Source organism: Silene latifolia, chromosome 7 (genome assembly GCF_048544455.1).
Source record: "Silene latifolia isolate original U9 population chromosome 7, ASM4854445v1, whole genome shotgun sequence".
Taxonomy (NCBI): Eukaryota; Viridiplantae; Streptophyta; class Magnoliopsida; order Caryophyllales; family Caryophyllaceae; genus Silene; species Silene latifolia.
Genome location: NC_133532.1, coordinates 59,165,440 through 59,179,685, shown reverse-complemented (window position 1 = coordinate 59,179,685; position 14,246 = coordinate 59,165,440). Strand labels below are relative to the sequence as shown.

Below are 14,246 nucleotides of genomic sequence, written 5' to 3'. Positions count from 1 at the left end.
TTGAGAGAATGGAGAGAGTTTGGAGAGATAAGGAAGAAGATAGAATGAATGGGGATAAGGGGATAAGATTTCCTTATCCCGTGTTCTGATTCAGCGCCACTCGATCGAGTAGCGAGTCCACTCGGTTAAGTGTCACTCACTCGGTCGAGTGTCACTCATTTGATCGAGTGCCGAATCCACTTGGTCGAGTGACCCTCACTCGGTCGAGTGCAACGCAGTTCTCAGTAATGACCGGTTTTCGTAAAACAGTCATATCTCATTCGTTTCTTGGTTCTTTTGGGCGTGTGACCTACCGTTGGAATCGTAAGAGAACAAGCTATCACCTCTAATTAGAATCACATCAAAACCATGTCTAGATCTCAAGTTATGACAGTTTTAAGACGACTCTTCTATAGGCGGACATTATAACAACTCCACTAAGTCTAGTATAGGTTATACTCGGTCCTCTTTATAGTCATAATTCACTCCCGAGTGGCCTCTCGTCTAGCACAAGGTCTTATCACGCATCCCAAGGTTCCTTAGCGGGTCTCAAAATATCCGAGTATTAGAATCTCGCAATGAATTGCTTATCTTTCACGCTGGCCCTACGAGATGTAGATTTCTTGATACTGAATTCCATGAGTTGTGAATGTTTCTTATACATGCCGAAAATGTGTTCCCATTTCGCAGCTTTCATTTCAATTAGAGACCCTGAAAAATCAGTATCTATGACAAGAGAAACCAAATTTGTGACTTCGGTTGAAATGATAACACTATACTCTAAAATTGTAACATTGTGATTGACAAAAGACCCAATAACACTGTACTCTAAAAGGAATCAAATATGCATTAAGATGGTTACACATTGACGAGCCATATTATTAGATTGACAAAGGAGTTAAATAATGTGGTAGTAAGTAATATTATTGACAAAAAAAAAACACTAAAGATGGTCACATTGAACGCTAAAATGGTAACATATATGGCTGACTGTCTAAACTTTTCATGCATATCAATTGGTTTCATATGAGGAAAATATGTTGTTTTACGTTAACATTAGTGTAAGTCAGAGGTATTTGTGCTCGTCATTTTATGTTAATCTTCATATTCATCTAAAATTGAATCAACAACAACATAACACCAATTCCCTTCCAAATTTTCATCGAAAATTGCAAATACACCAACCCAAAAATCTTGCCCTAAAATCTCATTAACAAAAACAACTTAAAGAAGAAAGAATACAAACATTTACTCATCAACATCGTCACAAAATTATCGTCACTACCATCGAGCAATATATCATCCTCGTTCTCAACATCAAACAATTTGATGTTCTACGACTGTCATAGGTACCTCCTTTACATTGTTTTTATTTATTTATTTATGTATTTGGGTTGAATTGTATTTGCAATTTTAGATGAAAATTTAGAAGAGAATTGGTGTTGGTTCAATTTTAGATGAAGATTATAGATGAATATGAAGATTTGGGAGGGAAAGATTTGAAATTTGGAGCATGGATGTAGGGATGGAGAGGATGATGCCTCACGTAAAAAAAAAGAAAAAAAAAGAAAAAAAAGTGTGATGTAGTGTTGTTTCTCATGCAAGGCTCACTTAGTGCTCTTGTATTCCACTTAATATAATATATTACTCTCTTGTATTCCCTACGAACACAGAAAGAATAAATAATATCCACTTGCTTTTGTGTATCGTCCCATTTTATCAGAAAATATTCAGCTTGTAACGGATAGCACCTATTACAAATGAAAACTTGTATTTGCTAATTTACACGGAAATTTGTGCACAAAATCTCATTGAAGACGGGCGATATCCGTCACAAGCTTGTGACGGATACCGTTTCCTCTCACAAAATGCCCATGAAGAAGTGAGTGAGAAGCGTGCAAGAGATATCACCTTATCTCTCGCTTTTTGTGAGAGGGTGATGCTGTGAAATGACAGAATGATTAGCTATAATTTGTGTCCACAAAGAAGTTTAGGGACAAGGCCCAAGGACACGTGCGTAATAGTTGGACTACAGCAGTAGAATGGTACCAAATCCATTGATAAAAAGTAAAGATTTCAGACTTTCCACATTTGTATGGCTCACAATCCTTGAGCATTTAACATCCCGACAAAAAATACATAACACAACACTTGACAATTGACATTTACTACTCGAAATACAGTTAATGTATTATACAACCGGTTGTATATACAACTTAGTCAATGTGTGGAGCTTTGTTACAAAGTTGTCGAGCTCTATTAACAAAATTATCGAGTTATGATACAAAGTTGTTGAAATTTTAATGTAATGATTATTGCTCAATAACTTTTGTAAAATAAATTTCAATAACTCAGTAAAATAACTCAATAACTTTGTGTGAGAGCTCAATAACTTTAACGCGGTTGTACGTAGCTATTATACAACTAGTTGTAAGATACTCCCTCCATTCAACTCCACTTTACAAGTATTCTATTTCCGTCCATTCAACTCTACTTTACAGGTTTCCTTATTTGGACATGTAAAAGACCTTTCTATCCTTATTGAAAATCTATATTTACACAAAATGCCATTCATACCCCACACAAATCCAACATAAAACTCACCTTTATATTTTTTTAATATCTTTAACCCCACCATTTCCTTTCCCTATGTACTTTTAATAGTTTTTTTAATCCGTTTCTTAATATCCGCGCAAAAAGCATAGTTGCAAAGTGGAGTTGAATGGAGGGAGTAGTATTTGTGCTGGAAATATACCAAAAAAGGAAATTAAATATTTGTGAGGACCCACTTTCTCAAATGTATTTCCGGCCACAAGTTCCTCAGCCCCCCGCCAATTTTCTCCTACTCAATTCTAAAACGCATGTAAGTAAATTTGAGTTCAACGAACTTTTATAAATGGGTTTTACACAAATTCCAGTATAAGACAGGTATTAGGCACCCAAAACTCAAGTATTTCCGGCCACAAGTTCCTGGAGGACCCGCCGCCCAATTGCCTCAATCAATTGTAAATTTGAGTTCTTAATTAATTCTTTTCCCCCAAAGTCGTAAGAACCCTAATTTAATTATATGTATCGGAGATGAACACCGGTCAAACTAATTCGCCGGCAACGACGGCGTCAGGGAAGAAAGTGAGGAAGCCGTATACGATTACTAAATCGCGCGAGAGTTGGACTGATGAAGAGCACGATAAGTTTCTCGAAGCTCTCCAATTGTATGTCACTTCAATTACTCTCTATTTTATTATACGGAGTATTCATGCCTTAGTTATTTGAATTATTGAGGAACACTATTAACGGAGTAAAGGTAAACTAGATAAACACGGAAATTTTAACTAAAAGTTTCGACATTTTCATTACATGGGGTACTCCTGCGAGCCCTCTAGTTCCGCCACTGGGTCTCTTGTATTGGATGGAATTGTTGGCCGGTGAATGGTGGCTTCATAAGAGGGTGTTATTGGTGATCTCTTCGGCTCAATAGTTAACGCTGGGGGTCGCGGAGCCATAATTAAGATTAGTTTCGTTTTTAAGTGTTCGTAGAAAAAGGTTTATGCGCTTGTGTTGTTTGAGACCACAAGATTATGAGCTTCATTACCTTGGATTTTAGTTGGTGATTTCCTAACATCATGTGATTTTAGTTGTCAAATAATGTCTGTGCTCAGATCATATAGCTTAACACTATCATTCAATTCATCATGTTGACGCTACTTGACAAGTACAAAGCATGGCAGTACCAGTATTTGCTGATATCTAGGTACAAAGACGAACAACTTTCTTTATCACGGCAAGAACATTTTACCTGTATGGTACTCCCTCCATTCCACTAAATTGCTCTAAAGTGACGCGTAGTGTAAGGCCTTTTCAATTTTGGAAGGAATATAGCTTGACTGTAAGATAATGGAGGGTATAGTCTACCTTTATTAGTCTGTGGACAGGAAGCCCACAAACGTTGATGTTCTAGATTGATACTAGTCTTCCGGCTAATAGCATAGTTACTTCGACAGAGCACTTGTCCACGCTGTTGTGTGTTGACATGACACGACATGCTTATTTTTAATAAATAGTGCACCTAGCCACAATTTGCACTGAGGTGCCTGCAGTGCGTTACATGCACGAGGCGCAGTTAGTAAGGCGCACCTGAGGGCTGAGGCACACCCAGGCGCATTACTATACGCTTTTAGTTTGCCTTGCTCTTTAAACTAAGACGACACGTGATATGGCTAAGCATCTGATATTTGATTTTGTTTGGGAAAAAATAGAGGGTTCCGGTTTGATAGGATGGTTCAGAATCGAGGAATGAGGATTTAATTTTGCTTCATAAACAGAGGGTTCAATTTTTTACTATGGAGAGAAGAAATTGAGAGGATCTTTGTCCGTTAGTGGATCAGTTTTTATTTTAAAGGCTCTATTAGACATTAACATTAACATTAACACAACTGCACATTAATTGTACTCTCTCGAAATCTTAGGAATTGCCATATTCGACCTTTTGCCTATTCTTAGATTCATTTCATTTCCATTTCTAACATGTTTTGTGTGGCTAAAATTCAATGTCGTGAAATAGTGAAAGTCACCACTCAATGACTTACTCCCATTTACATTCCTTAATCTTCGTGCAGAAGTAAATGGCTCAATTCCTAAGACTTGGAGAGAGTAATACGTTAGTATACTTTGACTTTTCCCATCTTTATAATGTTACACTTCTCAGAAAAGAAAACAGATCTACAGTAGTATGTAAGTTATTGTAACCTCAATAAAAATGTTACTCCCTCCTATTCTTAGTGTTCTCTCTTTCTTGGGTGTTCTTTCCACTTTCCTGTTTTAGTATTAAATATGTTGACTTTTCAACACCGTTTTCCATTTATAAGGTGCATATCAATTGTTTACTCTTTTTCTTAAGAGTTGTTTCCAAGCAGTATGGGAAGAACGCTATGAACAGGAGGGAATATATTTTAGGGTGTGTTTGGATTGAGAGATTTGGAGAAAAAGGAAAGGGAGGGAAAGTAAGAGATTTAAAATCTTTTGTTTGGATAAGAAATTTTGGTAAAGAGAAATGGAGGGATTCATTTTCCTTTCTCCAAGGCCAATCAAAATCTCTCCAACATAGGAAAGATTTGGAGAGAAAATGTATCCAGACAACCACTTCCTATTCTCCCTCCCCTTCTCTCCCCTCCTTTTCCTTTCCCTCTATCCCCCTCCCCTCCCTTTCCCTCCTATTTTGCTATCCAAACAAGCCCTTAGTTATTCTCAACGTTCCCCACCAAAAAATTATGGGCTATTGTGTCCATGTCTATAAGTTAGTCAATGACACTTATTTGACCATGTCCTTGTATTGTCGAAGTTTCAAAATAATGCGTCGGATACTCTGATACCATGTCTGCTACGTAACCACGAGCCTGAGTGATATAGGCTAATGGAGTAATAGTTATTCTATAGGTAGTCCTTTACTTGTTATGAATTGTTTTTTTTTTGGGGGCTTTGACCTCCATTCATGTATACCAGATTACCAGCGTCTTTATTATAACTATTTCATGTCTTTCTGGATTGTTTAGGTTTGATCGTGACTGGAAGAAAATTGAAGATTTTGTCGGTTCAAAAACTGTGATTCAGGTCTCCGTTATTTCTTATTGTGTTATCACATTCTCTCTCACCTGCTTGTTTGATGACATGTTCTTTTTTACCTTTAATTGTTTTTTCAACCATTCATAAAGTTTTTTTAAAAGTACAGGCAGAAGCTTGTGTGATTGGAAGCCAATAAATTTAACTGTAATATAAGGATGCCACAAATGGGTTTGGTGTGGTGGTTGCTCACCTCATCCCTTAACCATGAGGTCAGGGGTTCGATCCCTGCCCATGGGAATGGAGCAAACTCTTTGGCCAGCCGTTTACCTCTTCGTGAGAGCACCCGCAAGCGAGGGGATTATACACTTGTTGTCGATGGTGGACACCCGGTTTAAACCAAAAAAAAAAAAAAAACAAGTTGTGTACATATTAATGATGATGATGATCTTTTAAAGTGGATCCTCCCTTTTTGTACTTGCAACAACAACGAAGTTTCAATAGAAAAATGAACCAGGCCTTCGGGGTTGACTCAGATGAATTATGTGGAACTTCATTTTCTTAAGGCATGAAGCATTGTGACTTCTCATTAGTGAACTTTATTTCCCGCATGTTCTGCACCAGTTTTAGCTTAATTGTCATCCAAATACCTGAATGAATTGGATATTTCCTATCTTTATTTAGGCTTTGACCACTTCTTATTTCATTTCCGTGATGTTTAAACTGTAAAATTCAGTTTGCTTCGTCTACTAATTGTATCTTCATAAATTGTTGAACTCCACATAAGTAATTTTTGTTTTTCTGCCATATGAATTCATATGTGAACTTTGTTTCCTCTCTAATTGGAATCATTTTGTCACAGAATCTTACATTGTAAAACCCACATGTTCTAACTTTAGCATGTCAAGTGGCTGATTTGAGATTTCTTTGTTTTGGTACTGCAGATACGCAGCCATGCTCAGAAATACTTTTTGAAAGTACAAAAGAATGGTACATCAGCTCATGTGCCACCACCGCGCCCGAAGCGCAAGGCAGCTCATCCTTATCCACAGAAGTCACCTAACACTTGTATGTCCAAGTCATTGCAAGTGTTTAATTTAAACAATTTGTTAAATGATTGTTACCGAATTCTGTACCCACATAGTAATGTTGATTCTGCAGTGTTGGTACCATCACAAGCATCAATGCCATTTTCTGCTTCCTTCAATCCTGTGGCACCTGGATATCCTGCCTGGTATGATGGTTCAGTTGCTATGGACCAAGCAACAAGTGGAATTGCGCCTTCTCATGATGAATATAATCTGAACATGACTGAAGGTAAGCCCTCTTCTCTTGTATACAGTGTTCTTAATATGGAGAGACCTTAAAAAACAAGGATAGGCAAGGAAAAATTCTAGAAGTGTTACTACTCCCTCCGTCCTATTTACATTGTTCCTTTCTGACTCTGGTGGTCAGACGATGTCGACTTGAACCAATGTTCTCAGTTCTCACAATACGTAATAGGTACAATTATTTTTAAATTAAATGATAATGTTAAAATGTTTTAGAAATCAAGCAGGATATTTTACTTGGCAACTTTACATAGATTTGGAAGAATTTATGGTCAAAGTTGACATTGGTTGCTCATCAAAGTCAAACGAGGACAATAATTTTAGGATGAAAGTAGTAATATTTAATATTCAAGAATCAATTCCCCTTTAAATGGTCTTCATAAATTTTGATTCAGTTACTCCCGGAGCACAGGGCTTTCCGAGAATTACCAGTAACACTTTAAGTGCAATGGGAAGTTTAGGTGGATCACTACCAGCTTCTGACCTACCAAATCAAGAAAAAAGCTCTGTACTTCATGGTAAGCCTAAAATGACTTTACTTTCTTTAGTTACTGTTCTGTCTATTTGTCCTTCATTTGTTCATGCATTTTGCTACTAAGTGAGTGCTATCAATGAGATGTATTTCTGGATTTTCAGAGATCTGTTGTTGTTCATAGTGTGTGATCTTGGTGAAGTGTATTTCTGGATTTTTAGTTATTTGGGTTTTGCTGCAAGAGATGTCTTAGAGCACAAAGCCCCTACATGGAAAATCCACAGAAAACACAACAGATATCACCTAAAACAAGCCACGCCCGTAGCCAATGAACCTCAAAACCGGACCAGGACACAGTATTATGCATCCTGCAAGTTAAAGTGAACTGAATGTTCTAACAATTTCACCCAGTGCTTGCTGCTCAATTGATAAAGATAACAATCGTTGCGTTCCCTTCATTGCTCATAAATTGAAGCCACCAGAGTAGCTTTTTGCAGCATAGTCTGAATAAAATGTTTGTTTAGTTGTTTGACCAACCACTCCATCCACTTCCGTCCTCATCCTCCTGGTGTGTAATATTCACTAGTCAATTTAGCAGAGCCCTTAACTACTAACTAACTAATTTAGAAGAGCCCTCGACTACCAACTCATTTCAAAACTGTTAGGCCTTCCAAATCCAAGAATCCGTACTTTTCACATTTCTAATTGTATTTTGCCATTTCGGTCTATATAGTGCTCTGACTTCTCCCTTCATTCAAGGCACTTCACTACATTTCCAAAATATGTTAGGTAAAATCTAAAATATGTAATGAAATGGCTTTACTGCTTTACCAAGGGAATCCATTTTTTATGAACTGTTTCTTTTAATAGCAGATTAGCAGGTCATAAATCCATTAACATATAATGCTCTATTCCGATATAATCTGCTTTAAGAAAAGGCGTAGGACTGTAGGAGGCTGAAGAGACGTAAGTAAAAATCCAATAACGCAAGAAGGAAATTATAATCCTGCAAGATCCGTTTACAAAGTTTCAGTTAATTGAGTCAAATGCGCTTCAAGTATCTAACTTTAATGATAAGTGAAGGTGACAAATTAGTTATCCCACACTGATTTATAAGTTCATGTGCTAACACAATATTTTCATGCATATTTCACCCTGGAACAGTAGAAGAGTATCTTGGACTCAGAATTGAATTTCATCAGTTTTCCCTTGCTTATAATTGATTTTGCATAGTAGTATTTAAACCTTAATTTGACTTGTTTGACAACTTCATGTTTTCATTCTAATTTAATTTGTCTTATTGGGTGCTAATGTATGATTTTAGGTTTACCAGATTTTGCGGAGGTTTATGGTTTCATAGGTAGCGTTTTTGACCCAGATACAAAGGGGCATGTACAGAAGCTCAAAGAAATGGATCCCATCAATTTCGAAACTGTAAGTATCGAGTTGTGCCATTATCTATGCATCACGAGATTCATTAGCTTTGCGGATAGAGCATACAAAACTATGAGTGCTCGATCATTTAAGTGTTTAATACACATATACGAATCCAATTCAATGTTGCATTGTTTGGATACTAAGGAGGAGGGGTGGGATGGGGAATGGAGCCTTGTTTTCCCTCCAAATCCCCTCACTCAATTGCTGTCGAAACATGGGGTAATTCTTCCCATCCCTCTCCTCTGAATTTCCCCATTCAAACAATGGGTAAGATGCTGATTTTTCATTCTATGATGTGGTAAGCTAACCTATCTACCTATGAGAACCTTTTAACTATTGGGGGAGGCGCAAAACTATCAGAGAAATGCACTTTAGTCACTGTAAGTTCAGACAGAAATCAAAAGATCTTGCCATTGTAAGTCTGTCAGATTTGCTTATTTATTAGATGCTTTGGGGAATTAGTTCATAATTAATTCCTAGTTCCCTGCAGCCGTCTCTTTCAGACAAACACTTGGATTTTTGTTTTCTACCAGATTGTGATAATCCGTGACAGCGAAAATATCCCTAGCCCTCATGTCTGCCTCATCACTCATTTCTTAGATCTCAAGGCATTCTTTCTATTATTCTCCTAAGGCTGAGTTGGACATAACGCGCTTAAATGAGAAAATTATAGTACTCATATAAACTAATAACTCTCAAAAGAAAATGCTGACATCGACTCTCCATGTTATCTGTTAAATCATACTTCATACCTCATGTTGCATGACTTTGTTTCTGCTTTCTTTCCTCTGAACTGTACAAGATAATGTCTATCCAAATCTGCAGGTGATGTTACTGATGCAGAACCTCACGGTCAACTTGTCCAGCTCCGATTTCGATGAAGTTGTAAGTACTAACCTTTCTCATCTTATCTCACCATAAGAAACTTGGTCAACTGTTAGCGCAATGTGCTAATTGCTGTACTCTTATTTAGTGAAGAAGCTCCATAATCTATTAGTGATAACCTTTTTCTGTTTTATTGAATGTTTGCTGTTGTTTTCTCTCTCCTCTTTCTCCTTCAAATGCAGTAATAAGAAGTTTGAAACCTCAATGCAAATCACTAAAGTAAGTGCCTGTTATCTATTAGGAAATGTCCAGCCAAGAGTTTCGGATAAGAGAACATACTTCAAATTATGTATGCCTAATGAATTTGAAACCTGATTGAACTTTAAGTATGTGCTGTTATGCCACGGAAACTTTACTTTGGTTGTGCGACTGTGAGTACTACAATAACTTTACCCATACACTCCTAGTCTCCAACCTCTTTGTGGTAGGGTTGAAAGTTGGCGTACACAAGCTTCCTCTTTTGCTGTTTCTGGATACCCAATGATACAGATTGCGGTTATTGACGGTTACTTGATAATATAAGAACTTGCTGCAACACAGGCTGTTACCGGAATTTTGTTGCAACTGGCAAGCAAACCATCCATTTTGTGTTTATAAACACTTGTAGGTTGTTTCCGGATAACCTATTGTACAAATTGCGCCTATTTCAGTTATAAGAAGTTAAGAACTACTAAAAGACAGCTATTTTCGGATGACTTTTACGCAAATTGTGTTGCTACTACTTTCATAATTTTTCTCATTTTAGTGAGCAGTTTCTTTGTAATCCATCGTACTCCTCCAAGTGAAAGAGTAGTGAATCTGGAGTTCTATTGTAAATGAAAATATATTTAGACTACGTCAAATGTGATTACGCCATTTTTTTCTCTGTTTGCAGCGGAATGTCCTGTCATGCTTTGATACTTTGGGCAGAACTGTGACTCCTGCAATTGCTAATAGTTCCAAGAATCAGCCAACTGATCAATCTTCTTGACTTGGGACCTATATCTTACACTACTAAATATATTTCTGTGATTTTTTATGATCTTTCAAAATTCCTTATAATACTTAATTCTGATATATATATTCTGTAAATTATTGCTTTCCCAATCATGCTACTAGCATATCTTACCTGTGAGCTTGTATTGGAGGAGTTGCATGCCTGCTTCTAATGTGCGCGAAAAATCCAGCTTATTGGAGTGCAGCAACACAAAAGCTGTGGTGAAAGAGATTACTGAAGAAGCCATTTTTTTTTTGACTAGGAAAGTTTTCTTTCATCTGTTACCTGTGTAACCTGGGTACTTAACTACTTATGATCCATGTATATTCTCAATAGTTAATCCAGTGAAGGCCCATTTTCCCCTTGTGTTGTTTCAAAGTTTGCAGTATATCTGTGAGAATTTTATTCTTTAGTTGTTGTAGAGATAAATGTTGATCCCAACATCATCGATTTCGTGTTTGTTGGCATGCCATGTTATATGACAGGCCGGTGACAGCTGACGGCAGGCTAGTGAAGCAGAGGCGGTCGGCCTGAGGAAAACGGGTTAGAGGAGAGCTGATGGCTAAAGGTTGGAGCAGGTAAGTTCCAAGGGTTGAGTGAATGAAAGGAATGTTGTGGAGTTGCGGTCTTTTTTCTGTTTAAAAAAGAATTGGCTCCTAAGTCCTAGCCAAATGCTTGAAAAATAATGGTGGTTCGATCTTGAATTACCGTCGATAAACTTACCATATTTTATTATATTTTATCAAATTAAATACATTTGATATTCATACCTTATATGAAAACATTAAATGCATACATTTGTATACATATTTTTACTTAATGAGTTCGTTACATTCGTTTCATTAAAAAAAAGAAAGATAAAAGACCTTGTAAAGTCCATAGATAAGCTTGTTTTAGGCTTGCTTTTCCCAGACGGCATAATCGTTTCCAGATGTAGCTAATTTGAAGTTTGATGGAAGAAGATTGCCCATATCAGTTTTTGATCCAATTTTCACGATTATCTTTTCGTCAATCATTGCTACGTATAAGTCTGCATCGGAGGCCATTATGTTCACATTACTTGATGCATGAATGCCATTCCTTGCCCTTACTGATGTCATTTTTATTATTTCTTCTTTCATTCCTCCATCAAAGAAATGATCATAGAACTGCAAGCGGAAATGGAAAAGGCGATTATAAAATAACAAAAATAAGACGAATTCAAGCAAAAGTGAGACAATACTCACAATGGAAGGAACACCGGGATGAGTAAGAATATAAGCATAACCAAGCAAGATTTTATCGTCCGGGAAAGCCCATAACTTTTGAGTCGAACCAGTATCATGATTATCAATAAAAGTAACAGCATTTTGAGGCTTAACTCCAATTAATCCAATTGGTTTTCCATTATCATCCTTCATTCTCCACCATTCTCCTTCCACTGCTACTTGAAGTACTCCCTTTGTTGTAAAATCAAACAGACTAGCTACTCCTCCTCCTGCTGCCTCAACCCAGCCCGCTAACACGTTTCTAGGCCCGTCTTGATTTTTAGTCGGCTTTCCGTCTCCTTCGTAGGTTACAGGCTGATCCCAATACTCTCCCACCATGAATTCTGGACTGGTTTTCTCTATGTATATCTTGGTTATGTTTGCAGCGTATCCTCGGACATAATCGAACCTACAACCGACAATAACAACAATAAAATAAATCTTATCAATCATTTGTTTACTTTGATTAAAATACCCTCATAAAGCTTAAAAAGCGAACCTCCAGCCATCAAAACCAAGATCGGATTTGAGCCAGTTCATCCAAGTAATGAGGTCCTTTTGGATGGTGGGATTAAGATGATCAATGTCGGGTGCAGCGGGATAAGTTGCACCAGAGTCGAGATTACCACTACCATCAGAGTATTGAGTGTCATCCCTACAGATAGACCATGGTCCCCAATCAAGGAGATTATCTGGACTACCTCCTTCAAAAATGCAGTATATTCCTCTTCCATCCTTTTTGTCTGCACATCTATGGTTTATCACTATATCTGCTACGCTTTTTATTCCTTTTCCGTGTAAGGCGTCTATTAAGGCCTTCAATTCGGCTTTTTCCCCGTATTTTGAGGCGTCGAGATCATACAATCTCCCAGGCAAATATCCTGCAATGAGTAGACAACGTAGTTACTAAAGAAACATTTTATGTAAAATCGCCTTACACAAGTATTTGTGAATTTACAGTATATTAAGTAAAACCGCGTCATAGAAGACGAAATATACCTTGAGGTGAAACAGAGTGAGAGGGTGGAGGTAGCCAGACGTGGGTAATTTTTGCTCTGGCCAAATCATCGATGGAGTCCTTAAGTGAGTTGTACAATCCTCCTTGCTTGTTACATGATTCCCAGTTAAAACCCTGATTGTATACAATCATGTTTTTATCATAAATATTTACTTTCATATAATAAGATTATTATAAATTCGATTTCTAAGTTTCATTTTATATCTTACTACCTTTATCTGATTTCGGAATACATTAGGTTTCAAATAATAAAAGTGGTGGTAATTTATATCAAACTTATGATATGTCGTAAGTTAAGTAGAAGATAATAGCCAGAGATAATAGATGATACTACCTCCGACTCAACAAATTCTTTACGTTTTATTAAAATACTCCCCAGTCCTCACAAATGAATAAAGTGTAAAAAATTTGTTGAGTCGGAGGGAGTAATATAACCTCTATCCCATTTTATTGTATGATGAGGTGCCTAAGGCTCATTATGACCATGGAAGCATCAAAGTTGTTATAGAAATGTGACTTACCTGAAACAATATGGTAGGCTTAACAAATGGGAGAAGTAATGAAAAACACAAACAACAAAGTGCTACAAAATTGGAACTCATTTTTCACCAAAAGATGTGGATAAAAGAAACTAAGTTGAGGGGTATTTATAGGAACAAACATGATAATTCATGTGTATGATCATGTGTATGAAACGGACAGTTTGGATTAGTGTTTTTGACTTTTGTTTGATTTTCTCCTTTCAATTCCACAAATCACCCAATAATGATAATTACTTCCTAAAATCAAATAAATATTATTTACTCATTTTGCACAAATCACCCCAATAATAATAATAACACAAATACTTGGCGGTTTTACATAGGTTTATTACTTTTCCAGTTCGGTTATTTATTTACCTATTTCATTTATGAATGTCTCATTTATTTGATTATATTTCTATATTAGGAATATAATTTTGGGGTAATTTGATTATAACACAACTCATTGTCAACTTTTCACTCAATGACACCACTCACAAATGGTCTTCTTTTTCTTGGTCTTTGTTTTCTAAAACGAAAGACAAAGAAATTACCAGGACGGAGGGAGTATTAAACAGATTCTCTTAGTAGTTGAACTGAATTGAACTTAATAGAGCTAATAGAACTAAATGGAGCTGAACTGAACTAAGAATTAATTTGTGAAAAGATGAGGTGCACTGAACTGAATAGAGTTGAACTGAAATAAAATGAGCTAAAATTAAGTCCAAAAATACAAAGCCAAACTGGTTATACTCCGTTTTACACTATATTTGTACAAAATCGCTTAACGAAACTAATTGAATAATAATCACTTCCTAATATTA

The 14,246-nt window shown here is 36.6% G+C and overlaps 2 protein-coding genes across 6 annotated transcripts; one reads left to right on the top strand and one right to left on the bottom strand.

The window, feature by feature from the left end:
- The first annotated feature begins 2,722 nt into the window (after positions 1-2,722).
- LOC141592206 (protein REVEILLE 8) lies at positions 2,723-11,499 on the top strand. Of its 5 annotated transcripts, none has more exons than XM_074412808.1 (9): positions 2,723-3,191; positions 5,529-5,586; positions 6,480-6,603; positions 6,697-6,852; positions 7,262-7,384; positions 8,663-8,772; positions 9,601-9,660; positions 9,843-9,879; positions 11,122-11,499. In XM_074412808.1, the coding sequence occupies exons 1-8, from the start codon at positions 3,058-3,060 to the stop codon at positions 9,843-9,845; spliced, it is 768 nt and encodes a 255-aa protein (XP_074268909.1). In that variant the 5' UTR covers positions 2,723-3,057; the 3' UTR covers positions 9,846-9,879; positions 11,122-11,499. The 5 variants fall into 5 exon arrangements, with proteins under 5 accessions (XP_074268909.1, XP_074268907.1, XP_074268908.1 ...); XM_074412806.1 differs by lacking the exon at positions 11,122-11,499 and adding an exon at positions 10,535-11,014; XM_074412807.1 differs by lacking the exon at positions 11,122-11,499 and adding an exon at positions 10,089-10,526.
- Positions 11,347-13,529, bottom strand: LOC141592204 (alpha-amylase-like). The gene is made up of 5 exons (XM_074412803.1): positions 13,423-13,529; positions 12,883-13,015; positions 12,383-12,764; positions 11,863-12,292; positions 11,347-11,784 (listed from the first exon to the last, which is right to left on the bottom strand). The coding sequence occupies exons 1-5, from the start codon at positions 13,501-13,503 to the stop codon at positions 11,530-11,532; spliced, it is 1,281 nt and encodes a 426-aa protein (XP_074268904.1). The 5' UTR covers positions 13,504-13,529; the 3' UTR covers positions 11,347-11,529.
- Positions 13,530-14,246: the final 717 nt, after the last annotated feature.

Excerpts from the sequence above, each read along its gene's own strand:
- LOC141592206 (XM_074412804.1), top strand. The coding sequence starts at position 3,058 with ATGAACACCGGTCAAACTAATTCGCCGGCAACGACGGCGTCAGGGAAG. Across the intron at positions 3,192-5,528 it reads TTTCTCGAAGCTCTCCAATT|GTTTGATCGTGACTGGAAGA; the intron begins GTATGTCACTTC and ends TGGATTGTTTAG. Across the intron at positions 5,587-6,479 it reads GTTCAAAAACTGTGATTCAG|ATACGCAGCCATGCTCAGAA; the intron begins GTCTCCGTTATT and ends TTGGTACTGCAG.
- LOC141592204 (XM_074412803.1), bottom strand. The coding sequence starts at position 13,503 with ATGAGTTCCAATTTTGTAGCACTTTGTTGTTTGTGTTTTTCATTACTT. Across the intron at positions 13,016-13,422 it reads AGCCTACCATATTGTTTCAG|GGTTTTAACTGGGAATCATG; the intron begins GTAAGTCACATT and ends GTATACAATCAG. Across the intron at positions 12,293-12,382 it reads CTTGGTTTTGATGGCTGGAG|GTTCGATTATGTCCGAGGAT; the intron begins GTTCGCTTTTTA and ends TGTCGGTTGTAG.